Below are 15,514 nucleotides of genomic sequence, written 5' to 3'. Positions count from 1 at the left end.
CGTCTGAAAACTGAAACAGTAAATGTGACCATTGTCCATGTATTTGTTGGTAACAGTTGACGGAGAGTTATTCAGGTCTCTATGGGAAAAGGAACTTTCAGTCAATCCCATTTAAGACAGGTCAGGCTGGTTTTCATTTGTCGACGATGGCTGTTGTGGTTTTGCTTCTGTGTTTGGTGTGGGCTGCAGTGTGGCGGACTTGTTGACAGGGGCAGCAGGTGGAGGGCAGTGACAGTAAGCCCTCCCCTGCACAGAGACGTACCTCTTCCTGAAACACTTCCAGCACTGCTTCCACACAATGTACAGCATTTCCACAAAATTTAGCGCGATGCACAGAATGGAGGTGCAGCCCATGATGTAGAGGAAGATCTTCTTCTCGGTGGCTTTGGAGACGTAGCAGTCCACGGTGTTTGGACAAGGGTCCAAGCTGCAGCGAAGCAGGATGGGCACCTCGAAGCCGCTGTAGAGGAAATAAAACGCGAGCAGGGAGCCCACTTCGAAGGCCGTCTTGAAGAATAGGCTGACGATGTAGGTGCCGAGGAGGCCTCCGTCAATCCGGCCCCGGTCTTCATAGAGTTTGTGCCCGTGCTTGGCCTCCCTGTACTCTCTGTAGGCCACGTGGAGGGCCACCAGCAGAGAAGGAGTGGACACCATGATGAGCTGCAGGGCCCAGAGGCGTGCCTGGGAGATGGGGAAGAAGTGGTCGAAGCAGGTGTTCTCGCAGCCGGGCTGCCGGGTGTTGCACACAAAGTCTTTCTGCTCGTCCTTCCACACCTGCTCAGCCGCTGCGACGTACACCAGGATGCGGAAGATGAAGACGACGGAGAGCCAGATGCGGCCGATGACAGTGGAGTACTTGTTCACCCCGCTCAGGACATTCTCCAAAAAGCCCCAGTTCATTTTCCTGCAGTCTTCACTCTCCTGTACAACAATAAGGCAACATTTATTAGATAAGTGAAATATATTGACAGGCCTATTTTTCCCCCAGCAAAATATCCCTAATGAAAAATAATATTGAGTTGAGGAACTTTAAAGTTTGTCTATGGCACTCAATAGTGATTTATAGGGATCTTATCATACTTAATGGTATTTTTTTTTTTTTATCTCCTAATGTATCACTATAATATTCTTAAAATGGACTTGTAGTGTGTCTGTGATAGGAACAGTTTATATTCACCTTATGGTAGCTACTTTATGGTATTTTTTATCTTCTACAGTATCACTTTAATATTCCTACTGGGACTTAAAGTGTCTCTGTACTTTTTAGTGACCTTATTAATGGTACTTTGTATCTCCTATATCTTTATAATAATAGTATAGGCTAAAGCTCCTACAGGGAAGCAGTAGGCTCAGTTATGAGCTTTTCGTAACCTTTTTTAAAATCTCATGATATCATAAAAGTCATATAGCTAATACTCCTATACAGATTCATAATTTGTATGCACCCCTCTGATATTAGGATTACCACAGTTCTTTTCCGTAAGACATTAATGTAGTAGCCTAACTATAGTTTTGAAGCATCAAATGGAGTTAAGTTATTTTTTAGTTCTGATAATTAGTCCTAAATGGCTTATTCTATGTTTTATGATGTGAGCCTTAGGCAACTATCAGTTTTTCCTATTTAAAATGTAATTTCTCAGGACAGAGCGCCTCCGTTGTACAGTAAGTTATTGTGTGCGCTTCTCATTTAAATGCGTTTTAGCAGGCCTAGGCTGTAGTTTAACCAGTCGACCCATCTCATCTCATTTATAGATACATTTCATAAAAGCTGTGCGGACCCTTGAAAACAGGTGATGAGAGAAGAAAACTTACCGCCGGTGGATGTCTCTTGGCTTTAATTGAAGGTCTGTGTGGCTTTTTTGTCCCTGTTCCCTCTGCTGTCTCGCGCACCTGCGGGGGGACAGCGCCGTGCCACACCTTATGTAACCAAATACCTTATTTAAATAGCCTAGCTGCTTCCTCACAACATTATATTCTTTATCTTAGGTTTTTTTTTTAGGTTACATTGAAAAGTAATGATTGTGAATCCCAAATATGACGAAGAGCTTTCCACTAGGTCTTCTTTTTATGTTGAAAACAGAGGTATAAAGTAAATAATAGTCAATATCTGTCTATTTACACAAGCCTGACAGCCTAACATCATCACCATGGTGCACTCTAATGCAAATAACATCTCCATGTCCTGTTGTGTGGGTGAAATGCATAAATCAACCTCAATGACGGAGCGAACTGCGCTTTTTTCCCTTCTAATTTCAGTGGCGTGTAAGGAGACTAATCATGTAATTTTGATGAGAGTGATGGCCTATTGCGTTACACTTGCAATTAATAATACATTCAGGTTTAGGCCTATCTCTCCCAATACAGTTCTGGACTGCATCTGTTTTATTTTGATAGAATTAGATAAACTTGACAGGTTATATATGAAAAATCACTATCATATTCCTACAATATTGCGCTGGACACTTATAATGTGTGTGTGATACTCAATAATTAGTGACTTTATCATACTTTATGGTATTTTTTTCTAATCTCCAATGATTTTATAACAGAATTTTCTGTGGTATAATTTTTATTTTTGGAGGTTTTGATGAGATTTTTGTATAATATCCCAAAAAAAAACATATCATAGGATTACTGTAGTTGTACATGTGCACAGCGTTGATCGTATTCCAACCACTAGGGGGCGCTGTGGCATTTTAAATCGTGTATTTTTGTCACTCTCACCACAGTCGTTGATTGTGATGACTTTGAAACATGGCTGCACGCAGAGAGCCAACATAGCCCAGACACCTGCAATGTTTATCTGTCAGAGTTAATTTTTCCCTATATTTATCCAGAGTGGGAACTTTCATAAATTTGACTGGATATGGCAGACACGGAGGCCGGTAAAGGGAAGGAGGCTCCCGGGGAAAAAGGGTACAAGACACCCGGCCTGAGGGGCGCACGGACCACGACGCTTTTCCGGGCTGTCAACCCTGAACTCTTCATAAAACCAGTAAGACATTTAAAGAGTCAAATCCTGGAATGTTGCTGCATTCATGTCCTATGGGAAAGACTGACGATAGCAGCTTCGTACTTGAAAATACCGTTAAAAGTCAGTTTCTGTGTCGTATATAAATCGGGATTTTGGATGAACACCAACTCCGATTAACTAAATACAAACAAAAACCAACAGTCAAGCGTAAGGGATGATATGTTGAGTTCAAACAAAATGAACAACGTGAATGATTTTCAATACGTAAATTACTTGATTGTTTTATTATCCTTAATTATATTAAATTGCAACTCATCACATGTCATGGCAGGACTTGGTTTTTCTCGTTTGTGGTTCACATTGCAACGTTTGGTTTGCAGTAAAACAAGAATTCAAACGATCGCGTGAAAAAGTCGTTTCTTTTAATTGTTAAATCGCTGCGACGGTTATTCCCACTTGACTTGAATGCAGCAGCAGTCAGTTAGATTGACCTTTCCGTTACTGTAATTAATTACTTTATCCATTTGCGGTGATATTATACTTACCAGTGAAGTATCGTGTTTTTGTTACCCCGATTATTCTGATTTTTTGTTTAAGTAAAACCAATATCGATACTGTACGTTATGTTTTAATTTAATAGCCTCAAACTGGAGTTAGCGTAACATGAACTAGATTTATCATTTCAATCATACCAACACTGAAAGATTATCAGAACCAGAATCAGCTTTATTGGCCAAGTATGTACACATACAAGGAATTTGACTCCGGTTTTTCGTTGCTCTCATTGTACTTACACAGAATAAATATATAGCTATAAACAAGGACAACAAGATCAACAGAGGTAAACCTAAACATTTAACTACTACGTACAACGTAAACAACACTAGGGCAATAGTGCAATGGTGCAGAGTGCAAAGATGCTGGAATAAATATGAGTTGTTGGTATAACAGGTTACATTATATACATATATTATAAGCAGTTATATTACACAATACATACATTATACACACATTATATACACAAATCAGATATTGTACAGATGATGATTATGATGATGATGGGGGAGGAGGAGCAGGAGGAAATCCCTGGTCTGGGCCTTTCACTCACTTATTGTTTTTTTGGGGGGGGGGAGGTAATTATATACATGAGGTAGGTGTTACAGGTTTATTGCACAGGGATAGTTTCTGTCACTGTATGACTGATTTAAGTGTTCATCAGAGTGATTGCCTGTGGGAAGAAACGTATTATCAGGTTAAAAGATGGTTCCCTTGAAAATATTTAAATATAACTCAGGCTGTGTTGTCTTGCAGAACAAACCGATGATGGCGTTTGGCCTGGTGTCGATCACCCTGTGTGTGGGCTACCTGGGCTACATGCACGCCATGAAGGAGAACGACCAGCAGCTTTATGAAGCTGTCGACAGTGAGGGGGAGAGATACATGAGGAGGAAGACTTCAAAATGGGACTGATGGCAGGATTGCAGATATCTACACTGCTAAAAGTTTGTGTGTACGGGGACTGAGTGGATTAAAATCCGATTGAACTGTAACAACATAATATATTATTGTTTTCCCCCAATGACTCAATTTCATTTAACGTTATTGGATTGGAAACCGTTGTAAAATATGCCAACCGGAAATCACCACTTGTGTTGCTAAGCAACCACGTTGTTTAGCTCCTGCTCAAGAACCATATTTCTTGGCGGAAGAATAAAAATGCATTATTTAACTATTGCCAATTAAAAAGAAAAGAGTTTTGAAAGATTTACACTTTGTTTTTATGTTTTCTTTTATACAATGGCTCAATTTAACCTTCTGCTAAATCATAAAGGATATCTAAACTGTCACCTTTATTATAATCCAGCTGTAAAACCCACAGGACAGTTGCCTCATTTGGCAAAAGTAAATCATGGCTGACCAAGACAGAGTTTGCTAGAAAAAAGAGGAACAGGCCTCAATGGTGATCAGACAACTAAATGAGAAGACTGCTGAGCTGCGTACAGGACTGTTAACAGCTACAGTGGAGGAGAAGCAAGTGACTGATATGCAGTTGCCATGTTGGAGAAGATGGTGGATCGTGTCTATAGAGATACTTAGGGTTTCTTTTAGACTTAAGACTCGAATAAGATACTGAAATGACAGGAAACACCGGCTTTTCACTGGATGTTTGGAGAGTGGTTATAGACCAGTGGTTATGTTGGGGCATGCCGCCATGTTGGAGGAGTGACAACAGATTGTCAAGTTTATTTTATAGCATTTAATTACTGATGCAGTCTCAAAGGGCTTCACAACAAAACAATGAAAACAATAAATGAAAATGACACCCCCAACCCTAGACCCTCAACTGAGGAAAGGGAAAAACTCCCATGAAAAACAAATGGAAGAAACTTTGGGAGAGGAAGAGCAGTCAGTGTTATCACCTTTCTGATCTTTTTCCTCTGCTTATAGCAGACTTTAATCATCCTATCACCGCCCAGAAATTAGGCATTTGTTTTGTTTTGTCAGGTAGGCAGAGGTAATAATGTTAGTCTCTCTTTTTGGCATCACGCCTCCACTTGTACCACTCTAAACAGCAGGAAACTAGGTTCCTCACACACCTATCAGGAGACAGGTGCATAGGAGAGGACTTGGAAGCCTACAGAACATGCAAAGAGACACCCACACACTGTCTATACTTGCAATTTAAAACATTTTATTGAAGAATTACAACGTTTCAGTTCTGAGCCCTTTGTCAGGCAAGTATATATTGAACAATCGCAATGACTGGTCACTAGAATTTGGGGATAAGCAGCTAGAAAAATGGATGGATGGATATTTGTTCAATTTAAAGGGTGGGTATCCTAGGATGTGGCAATTCTTAGTATTTACTGTGATTTTGGTACTTGGAGGTGTGAAGTAATCACAGTAAAAAAACGGAATCATGTCATGTCCCCACAGTCACAAACTACAAAACACGCCCCCTTGTGCAAGCCAGGCAGATTTTGCTCCAGTGTGTATGTAGACATTCATTTTTTGTCCTTGGCATTCTTTTCTTTTGGAATTGCACTTTGGCAGTTAGATAGTATGTGAAAAGCATCATGGAAAGGCAAGCACGGACAAAAATGCATACTTATAAATACATCTTGTCTTCTGCCTTAAAAGGCTGTCGACTGACTGTTTCCAGTCGCCATAAGAAGGCAAAACCACCAGACCTCTGCTGTCTGTTGAAACCAAAACACTTCCTGTACATTTCTCAACACAAAGTATAGATGCAATAAGGAACTAACACCTCTACAGCCACTAAAACACCATCATATCTGTCTTTTTAAGTGCTAATACCAGTTGGTCAGTCCTGTTTCAATATTAGGATGACAGATTCTGTTTGATGTTCAAAATCTCCTCCAGAAACACACTTCTATGGCCTTGCCTTTAATTTAAACATGTATGAAAACCTTTTTAGTCAGATCTGTCATTCATTTTCCTTTATCAGTTGATCAGTCTGAATGTTTGAATTTGTGTGTGTGTGTGTGCAGGATCACTGTATTAGGATCTTAGAGAATAAGTCTAGATTGTGCAGAAGCCTCGGCCACAGTGTTACATTCACACAGCGATCACACCTGGGTCAAACAGCTGAAATACTGTTTGGCCCAGGTTGCATTGAGTCTATCCTCAGGTGAAATTAAAAAGCCGAAAAAGTGGAAACATCCTTTGTGAGATGTGAGAAATCAAGCGCTCAGTTTTGATTTTATGTTTTATTTTTTTGCATGTACTCATTTACTACTTTTCACACCAAAACACTTCCTTTCCTTTCTCAGCGACAGAAAAAAATACCAAACAAAGCTGCACTGAGGAAGTGACAATGCTGTAATCGTATTTAAGACATCTTTCTATTTGAGGAACCTTTAGTTCAGAAATACTGACAGTTGAGAGAAAGAGTAGAGACTGAAAGAGAGAGAGAGAGAGAGAGAGAGCAGAATGGCTGAATTCAGATGGGCTGAAATGTCATCATTTCTAATACTATTGCTTCATTTGACAGGTAAGGCTCCATTTAAACCTTTGTAATACAAGAGTTTGATTCCAACAGATTTCCATTTGAAAAGAGTGACAACAACTCTTAAAAAACTACAGAATTGGAAGACTTTAATTCTAAAAAGAAATATCAGCAAATATAAAATAATTTCTTTTCTCACATTGGTCTGCACACCTTCACAATTTCTAAACATGAAAAAAAAATCAATACGTGAGGATAGAAGTGAAATATTTACTTTGTTGATTAGCTGTTGTTGACAATAAAAAGTATTTTAAAAAGCGGCACTGACTCTTTCAAAATACAAAATTAATGTTGCAAGTATGTAGTCAGTACTGAATAGTACAGAATTTGAATAATGTGGTTCTTTACACACGGATTCTTATATATTTTAATCTTTAATATTTTTCCAGTTGTTGCAGTATTATTAGCTATTTACTTTATTACTTTACCATATTTATTCTTTATTTAATCCGAAAGTAAAATTTTTGACACCAATAAATGTAATGTGAGTTCATGATTGAAGGAAAGAAAAAATAAAGAACATCATTTACAAACTGATGTTGTCGGAGCTTCAAAACTTCCCTCCATAACTGAAATATAGAATCAGCTCAGACAACCAAATTTCAACTTATTCTACGCATAATTAAAAACAGTTTTAAACAAAACTACAACCTTTGGATTGATGAAACCCATTCGAAGTTAGATATTAGATATAATAATATCTAATATATATTATTAGACTAGATTATCTAATTGGATAAACTCAAAATTGCATGGTCGTCTTTCTTAGTTTTATTGCATCTTCTGCTACAGTTTATTCCATAGGAGCATCGGTCAAATGGATAAAATGATGATATGAATACAATATTGTTACTGAGAAATAATATTTCTCTATCATTTTCCCCACAGCAGTAACTGGACAACGTTCGCCCTCCTCCTTCTATGTCAGAGACGGAGATGAAGTCACTCTGCCTTGTGGAAATGTGACACCCAGTCAGGATAAATGTGACTATACTGACTGGATCTTCAATCATTTTATAAATGCAGTCACAGTAGAGCTGGTTACCCGTGGGAAGATTGAATCAAATCAGTTTGCCAAAGCTAAAGCAGCCAGATTGAGTGTTTCAGCCGACTGTTCTCTGGTTATAAAGAAAGTCACAGTTGAGGATGCTGGTCTCTACATCTGCAGACAGCACATATCAGGACAAGAAATACGTCCAGATGCTCAGGTTTATCTGTCTCTTGTAAACAGTGAGTATTAACATTATAACCTATTCAGCTCAAACTGCCTTCTTGGAACAATATACTGAAACATTATAATAATTCTGATTACAGTAATGTAGTTAATTTTTCTGTTATTGTCTTCCTCTCACAATATCTCCATCTTCACCAGTGACTGAACAGATGGACAAGACCAATCTGACGTTGTCCTGCTCTGTGATGACATTTGGAGATTGTAGAGAGAGTCTGAGGTGGCTGTATGAGGGTGTGAAGTGGAATGGAAACATCGGTAACATTCTGATATCACAGTCTCCCTGCCACACCACTGTGTCCTTTCTCAGTTATATTTATATCAAAGAGAGATTCCAGTGTGAAGTGACTGATCGCAGTAGAACAGTGCAGACGTTTGACTTCACCTCTCTGTCCTCAGGTGAGAAAGCGTATGATTGTTTTTTGTATGAAAAATATAAAAATATCTTTGTTAATATGATGTGACCAAAGTAGCTTAATTTACTTAATATGATAAACATTCTTTTATTCAATCTTTCCTATTTATTCATGAGGTATGATAATTAAGAGCTCTTACTGATCTTAACGATTAAGTTTTTTTGGGTTTTGTTTTTGCCTTCATCCAGGAAACAAAGCAACAACAACAAAATCAACAATAACAACAACAACAACAAAACAGACAGCAGGGTTTATAACCAGCGCTACGACTTCAGAACCAGCAGGTAGTTGTTTTTCATTTTACTTTACATATTAAAAAATAAATAAATCCAGCCTTTCTCCTCGTCTCTTTTGCTCCCTCTCTCTTTTCTGTGATGGAATGCTGAACGAGCCAATGAACCTCTAACACCTGTTTCCAAGTACAGCACTGAAACACACTGACAGCATATATTTAGAGATGTTTCTTTATCAATTAAGGTTTTTTTTAATGTAGATTATCAGAAGTTGGAATTTTGCACAGCAGTTTGCTTTTAGGAATAATTTACAGGACAAGGAAATGATCAGAAGCGGGCGGTGATGCCGAAATATCAGTAGCTGTAAAACTGAGGCGGTAAAACCTGTTTATGAATAAGGAAAATGCATCGACAGTCTGACACACTACCACCATGTTAACCCTGCTGGGGAGAATATGGGCCAAAGTATTGCTTATTTTACAAGCAATTTTTGTATATTCATATATTTTTTGTTGAGGTGTATTGGTGCCTACATTCAAGTTACAAATTACAACCACAAGTTATGACTTGTGTGTTTGTTAGAAAGTGAATGTGAAAAGATTATTTTCAAAAGAATTGCATCAGTAACATTCCAACAACGCAAATTGATTCTGTCCTCAATGACAGAGCAATTAAGATAATTTAAGATAATTTATAAGAACATTGTAAAGTGATAAAACAAGTCTCACAAACACACACACACACACACACAAAGTCACATTTTCACAACCGTAAAGTGAGTTTTGAAAGCCAGAACTCTCAGCAGCTGGCTGAGTAATCCTTCAGTCATTAGTATTGATCAACAACACTATCAACCCCCACAGATATATTATGATCATTTAAAATCTTACTTATTTCCCCTTTAACTTTCTGTACTTACATGTTTTTCTCCACCATGTTCCACAGCTTACACAGATTGCTCTGTTCTGAACTACGTCATGTTGGCTCTGCGTGTTGCAGAACTGTTCCTCATTACTGTAATTACTGCTCTTCTCATCAGAAGCTGGAGGAGAGCTAGAGGTGAGAGAATCCAGAACAATATTTTTTAGCACTGGTAAAGACAAATCATAATTGTAGAATTTAAACTGTTCTCTCTGATTTATTTTTCCAGGGAACCAGACAACACCCGATGACAACATTGTGAGTTAAAAACTGAACTGACTTGAAAAATTAAATGTGTATGATCAGGACAGGTTGATCGTGAAATGATCATAACCTGCTGGTGGTAACTGTCCATTTTCATAGCTATCCATTACTGTAATGGAAGACTGTAACTGTCTGTTTGTATTTGTGCAGGTTTTAAACTCAGTAAGCGGTCCTGCAGTGAGCCAGTCTGGTCCAGCAGCCAGTCAGGAAGAGGTCAGATCATAACTGACCTTGTTCCCACAGCGGCCATTTTGAACTCACTTCACACTCAGGGTGGGAAACTCTACCTGGAAGACAACATAAAGCTAGCGTTACTTCAACACATTAGTGTAAGTGAGAACTTCAGATGATGGTTCTCAAATTAGCTAGCAATCTTCAGAACAACTACAACAATTACTTGAATTTAGCATGGAATTAGTTAGCTAGCTTTTTAGCTAGTTAGCTACTAGCTAGCTACCTAGGCTAGATTCTAGTTGCTATAGCTATCGTGGTCCAAATACCTAAAATGTCAACCTACGTCCCTCCAGATTCTTGAGATCTGGAGGGATCTCAATAATCTTGGTCCACAACCAAGATTCTTGATTGTGGTCCACAACAGCAGGACAGAGCTGGGCTGTACTTGCTCTTCCAGGTAGAGTTTCCCACCCTGAGTGTGATGTAAGTTCAAAATGGCCGCCCTGGGAATAAGGTCTACAAAACAATTCTAGTAATTTCAAAACATTTTATTTACAACTGACATTTCGGCAGGTTTATTCCTAATCATTTTCAATAATTTTTCAGTGTTGCTCAGAATGAGTCTGAGTTCCTTCTGCTAAATGTGGAGCAGTAGTAGCCTGAAAGTCATAGAAGCTTTTGACCAGAAAGTCCCTGCTTTGAATCCCTGCACTGGCTTTGACAGTTTGGGTTGTGAAAGTGAATGAGTAAATCTCTCTCCTCCCTCAATAACTATCATTGAGGTTCCCTTGAGCAAGGCACTAAACTCCAGCTGCTCCAGTAGAGCTGCTCAGCGGCCAGCGTTCAACTTTAACACTTGTACAGAAACTTGTGTGTGTTGTGTTGTATTGTGTCGCATTGTATTTCACAGGTGCATAATGATGATGATGGAACAGTGAACTATGTCAACGTAGAAGCCCCTTCTGCCTCTGTCCTGCTCCACTGATCAACAACCTCCACACCAATGTCAACTAACCAGAGAAATAAGAGACCACAGCAGTTAAATATTATCTTAGCACAATATTTTTAGATTAGTATTTGAAGCCTTTAGATGAAAAATAACAAGCTTGTTTTAAGTCATTGGATGAGTGATTTTTTTTTCCAAATCAAATGTAAAGACTGTAATCGGAGTGTTTTCTGCACTTACAGCCAGGGGCGTGTCTAGGGGGTGGCCAGTGCCACCCCAAGAGTTATGATTGGCTGATAGCCATGTTAGAGGCAGGAACATCAAGCCAAAAAATGCAGCACCTCAAGATAAATACCAAGAGATAATGTTAGTAGCCTTCATTTTTTTTTATATGCATAGGTTTTATATCCATAGTAGACAGTGATGCCTGATAATTGGATTCATCCCACCCGCCGCCATCTCATCCGCCGCTTCGCCCGCCGCTTCGCCCGCCGCCTCATCCGCCATAGATCCTTCATGTGAACACAATAACTTGAACAGTTTTTATAAGAATCTTTTCAAATTTGGTATGGACATTGATGACCCCTAGAGGAAGAACTGTATTGATTTTGATATGTTTATGATTATAATAACTATTATTAATTAACTGATTAATTTAATCTCCATGCTATTTGGACCCATATCTCACCAATGGTGCATTATATTGTATTGAAATTTGTCAGAAGAATTGTTTAGACAATTATGGAGATTTGTATGAAGTTTGCACTTTCTGTGATTATTATTAATAAATTAATCAATACATTTTTGTACTGTTACTTTTTTTTATCATTATTGTTTTTCTCTTTAGGCTAAACTTCCCGTGAGATGGTACATGCTAGAGCCATGAAACTTTGCACCATGGTCTAGTATGGCTTCAATTAGACCCACAAGAAATATGGACCCCCATCGGCCTGATGGTGGCGCTATAACTACAGGTCAAAAACTAAAAAGTTTAAAGGGCTGTATCTCCCGCACCGTTTGTCTGATTTACATGAAACTTGGTACACATGTCCTCCTAACCGTACTCTACAAATTTGCTATAGGACCCTCAAGGTTTGCCTGACCTTTTTTTTTTTTAGATATTTTGAATTATTTGAAAAACACATTTTTAACATCTCCTCGTACACCGTTTGACTGATTACCACCAAAATTGGTCAGTAGCATCTATGGTCCTATGCTCTTTAAATTTTGTTTGTAGATTGTTGATATCTACTGTAGTTTTGAAGATATTAACTCTTAAATTTGTGAAGGAGGCGTGGCCTACAAGCTAAATTGTTATAACTTTGTGATAGATGGTCCAATCATCATGAAACTTGAATAACATGTTGACATATAATGAATGAACACGTGTGCAAAGCCATTCAAATATTGACCAATAGGGGGCGTCACAAAGGCCAGAAAACTGTATCTCCTAATCCAATCGGTGAAATTGCACAAAATTCAGTACACATGCTCTAGGACCATGTCCTAGTCAAAATCTGAAGTTTGGTCGTCATTAGTGAAAGTGGGCGTGGCCTATGACATTTTGGCTTATAACTCAAACAGAATTTCACCAATCGCCATGAATCGGCAATCATGTTCCAACCTTTCTGTGGAACATGCACACCAATTTTCATACAGATCCGACCAGATTTTGCCCAACAGCAGCATTTTGAGTGTACAGCTAGACACAGTAAAGCCAATACGAAGTTGGATATTGACACATTTTAACTTGCTATTACATTCTTCAGTATCAGAACTTGATAGCTTGGGGCCCGATTGCTCAACAGCCTAATATTACAAAACTGACAGTAATCTTAATGCAAACTTCCACATTTCAGCTCTGGCTGCTGTACTGGCATGAACCCAGCCATTGGCGCTAGCGGCTATATTTAATTAGTTACATTTATTATTGAGTGTTAAAAAAATAGTTAAGGTACATACCCTTTATTATTGGGGTGTCATGGTTGTGACTTTCTGCCTTTGTTCATTGTCTAGGTTTTGTATTTCTTTGTGTATTATGTTTCCCTGTCTAGTTCTTTTAGTTCTATGTGTACCATGTTTCCTGTCTGCCCCAGCTGTGTCTCATTTGTAATCACCCCCCATGTGTATATTAGTCTTGTTCCCCAGTCAGTCTTGGTCGGATCATTGCTTTCTGTTACATGTGTCAGTTTATGTGTGAAGAGCTCTCGTTTTTGGTTTCCTGTGTCACCTGCAACCTGTTACATTAAACACCCAGTCTTGGGGTTTGATCACCACCTGCCTCACTGTCCTGCATTTGGGTCCTCACCACACCTCCATGTAACATGGGGAGACAATCCCTAGAGGATTGTTTTCATTTCTTTTTGTAGTGATTAGGAGTAATAATAATATAATTAACTTTAGATTAGCCCAGAAGGAAAAAAAATATTATTTGGCAAAATAAAAGCAGTTGGGACATACAACCAATATAATTGGAAAGATTAACCCTGGAGTCTCATTGTGTGATTATTGAATGGCTTTTTATTACATCTGACTTAATGGGGCCTTCGAGGATTGGGGAATTTCGGGGATATACCCTTGCTGTTGGCCCCCGACAGCATCCTAGTTAGCATAAGAATCTGCTTATGTAAAACAAGCTATTTTCTTGTAGGTGGGGAACAAACACTGGGAAGTGAATAGCTAAAGCTATAACTAAACGATCAGATGTATTTTATAGACACCAGGTAATTAAATAAAATTGCTGAAAAAGCAAATGATACCCATCTAAAGTAGAATCTGTCAGTCTGTCTCTCTGTCTGTCTTGTCTGTCTGTCTGTCTGTCTCTCTCTGTCTGGTTGTCTGTCTCTCTCTCTCTGTCTGGTTGTCTGTCTGTCTCTCTCTCTCTCTGTCTGGTTGTCTGTCTGTCTGGCTGTCAGTCTGCCTGTCTGTCTGTCTGTCTCTCTGTCTGTCTGGTTGTCTGTCTGTCTGTCTGTCTGTCTGTCTGTCTGTCTGTCTGTCTGTCTGGTTGTCTGTCTCTGTCTGTCTGTCTCTCTGTCTGGTTGTCTGTCTGTCTGTCTCTGTGTCTGTCTGGTTGTCTGTCTGTCTCTCTGTCTGTCTGTCTGTCTGTCTCTCTGTCTGGTTGTCTGTCTCCCTCTCTGTCTGGTTGTCTGTCTGTCTCTCTGTCTGGTTGTCTGTCTGTCTGTCTCTCTCTCTGTCTGGTTGTCTGTCTGTCTCTCTGTCTGCCTGTCTGTCTGTCTGTCTCTCTGTCTGTCTGGTTGTCTGTCTGTCTGTCTCTCTGTCTGTCTGGTTGTCTGTCTGTCTCTCTGTCTGGTTGTCTGTCTGTCTGTCTCTGTTGTTTTGAGGAGACGTCCTGCTGCATGTGACCAGCAGGAGGAACAATGTGGTTCATGAAGAGTTGAAGCCAGTCAGCATGTCAGGCACTGAGAACACCTGAAGGGGAGGAAGAGAGATCGCTCAAAAACAAGTCAGGGTGATGGAGAAGAGGTACGAAGCTGAGCTGATGGAACTAAAGGAATTGAAATTTAAAAAATCAGGAAGGATTTCTGAACTTCCCAGTAAATCAGCAGGTGGATCTGGACTTCCAGAGACTTTTCAGGATTTCATCGACCAATGCTTTGAAGACGTAAGGCCGGATTTATCCTCCCTCTGACAAATATTTAAACTTTAGTGGGGTCACTGGAGATCAGGAGGGCAGCAGCCAGCAGGCTTAATATACTTACATATTCTTTCTTTCTTTCTTTCTTTTCCTTTCTTTCTATCTTCCTTTCTTTCTTTCTTTCTTTCTTTCTTTCTTTCTTATTAATGACATTTTATGAATTGATAATGTCATTTTACCTGACAAATAATGTTTTGTGTTTAAAGAGAAGCACTTGAATTTGCCTTGTGAATGAAATGTGCTATATAAATAAGGTTTGCCTTGCCTTGCCTAATAACCCATGACCATTTAATAAAGTCAATTTTTAGCTGCAGTGAAGTTTAATGGCTTCTATTTATAAAAGCCCCTGTTTAGTCTTCACTGATTGGGATTTGGTCAAGAAATTTGATGTGTTTTTTTTCCTTGGATGGTGATTAATGGGATTCAGATTAATGTGATTACAAAAATAGGGAACTGGAATAAGTTATTGTTATTTATTATACAGTTATTGAAAAACACTATTCAGATTACAGATACTTAAAAAAATAGATAATATCTAGCAAAAATAGATCATTTGTTGTTTTGCTGAGTACGTTTTGCGAGGAGAAAAGTGTGGTTTGATTGAAATCATAGATCAAAACATTAGTCCAAATGGTTGATTATGGTTGTATGTGATGAAACACTAACACTA

At 38.8% G+C, this 15,514-nt stretch overlaps 3 protein-coding genes across 3 annotated transcripts; 2 read left to right on the top strand and 1 right to left on the bottom strand.

Moving 5' to 3' along the window:
- Positions 1-111: 111 nt before the first annotated feature.
- On the bottom strand, positions 112-1,905 carry gjb7 (gap junction protein beta 7). Its single transcript, XM_071534986.1, has 2 exons — positions 1,813-1,905; positions 112-921 (listed from the first exon to the last, which is right to left on the bottom strand). The coding sequence occupies exon 2, from the start codon at positions 898-900 to the stop codon at positions 112-114; it is 789 nt and encodes a 262-aa protein (XP_071391087.1). The 5' UTR covers positions 901-921; positions 1,813-1,905.
- An 837-nt stretch (positions 1,906-2,742) lies between these two features.
- smim8 (small integral membrane protein 8) lies at positions 2,743-4,731 on the top strand. The gene is made up of 2 exons (XM_071534999.1): positions 2,743-2,995; positions 4,286-4,731. Exons 1-2 carry the CDS (start codon positions 2,867-2,869, stop codon positions 4,442-4,444), a joined length of 288 nt encoding a protein of 95 aa, XP_071391100.1. The 5' UTR covers positions 2,743-2,866; the 3' UTR covers positions 4,445-4,731.
- A 2,934-nt stretch (positions 4,732-7,665) lies between these two features.
- Positions 7,666-11,906, top strand: LOC139657226 (uncharacterized). Its single transcript, XM_071534990.1, has 8 exons — positions 7,666-7,681; positions 7,893-8,234; positions 8,377-8,634; positions 8,840-8,935; positions 9,830-9,943; positions 10,035-10,063; positions 10,220-10,282; positions 11,154-11,906. The coding sequence occupies exons 1-8, from the start codon at positions 7,666-7,668 to the stop codon at positions 11,226-11,228; spliced, it is 993 nt and encodes a 330-aa protein (XP_071391091.1). The 3' UTR covers positions 11,229-11,906.
- Positions 11,907-15,514: the final 3,608 nt, after the last annotated feature.

The sequence above is a fragment of the Centroberyx affinis genome, unplaced genomic scaffold (assembly GCF_046629955.1).
Source record: "Centroberyx affinis isolate AG114_WGS23_722 - 3 ecotype Tasmania unplaced genomic scaffold, CSIRO-AGI_Caff_v1 ptg002643l_1, whole genome shotgun sequence".
In the NCBI taxonomy this organism is placed as follows: domain Eukaryota; kingdom Metazoa; phylum Chordata; class Actinopteri; order Beryciformes; family Berycidae; genus Centroberyx; species Centroberyx affinis.
Note: the sequence above shows the minus strand (reverse complement) of the source record. Positions and strands in the feature narration are given on the sequence as shown.

Excerpts from the sequence above, each read along its gene's own strand:
- gjb7 (XM_071534986.1), bottom strand. The coding sequence starts at position 900 with ATGAACTGGGGCTTTTTGGAGAATGTCCTGAGCGGGGTGAACAAGTAC.
- smim8 (XM_071534999.1), top strand. The coding sequence starts at position 2,867 with ATGGCAGACACGGAGGCCGGTAAAGGGAAGGAGGCTCCCGGGGAAAAA. Across the intron at positions 2,996-4,285 it reads CTGAACTCTTCATAAAACCA|AACAAACCGATGATGGCGTT; the intron begins GTAAGACATTTA and ends GTTGTCTTGCAG.
- LOC139657226 (XM_071534990.1), top strand. Across the intron at positions 8,635-8,839 it reads CTTCACCTCTCTGTCCTCAG|GAAACAAAGCAACAACAACA; the intron begins GTGAGAAAGCGT and ends GCCTTCATCCAG. Across the intron at positions 9,944-10,034 it reads AAGCTGGAGGAGAGCTAGAG|GGAACCAGACAACACCCGAT; the intron begins GTGAGAGAATCC and ends TTATTTTTCCAG.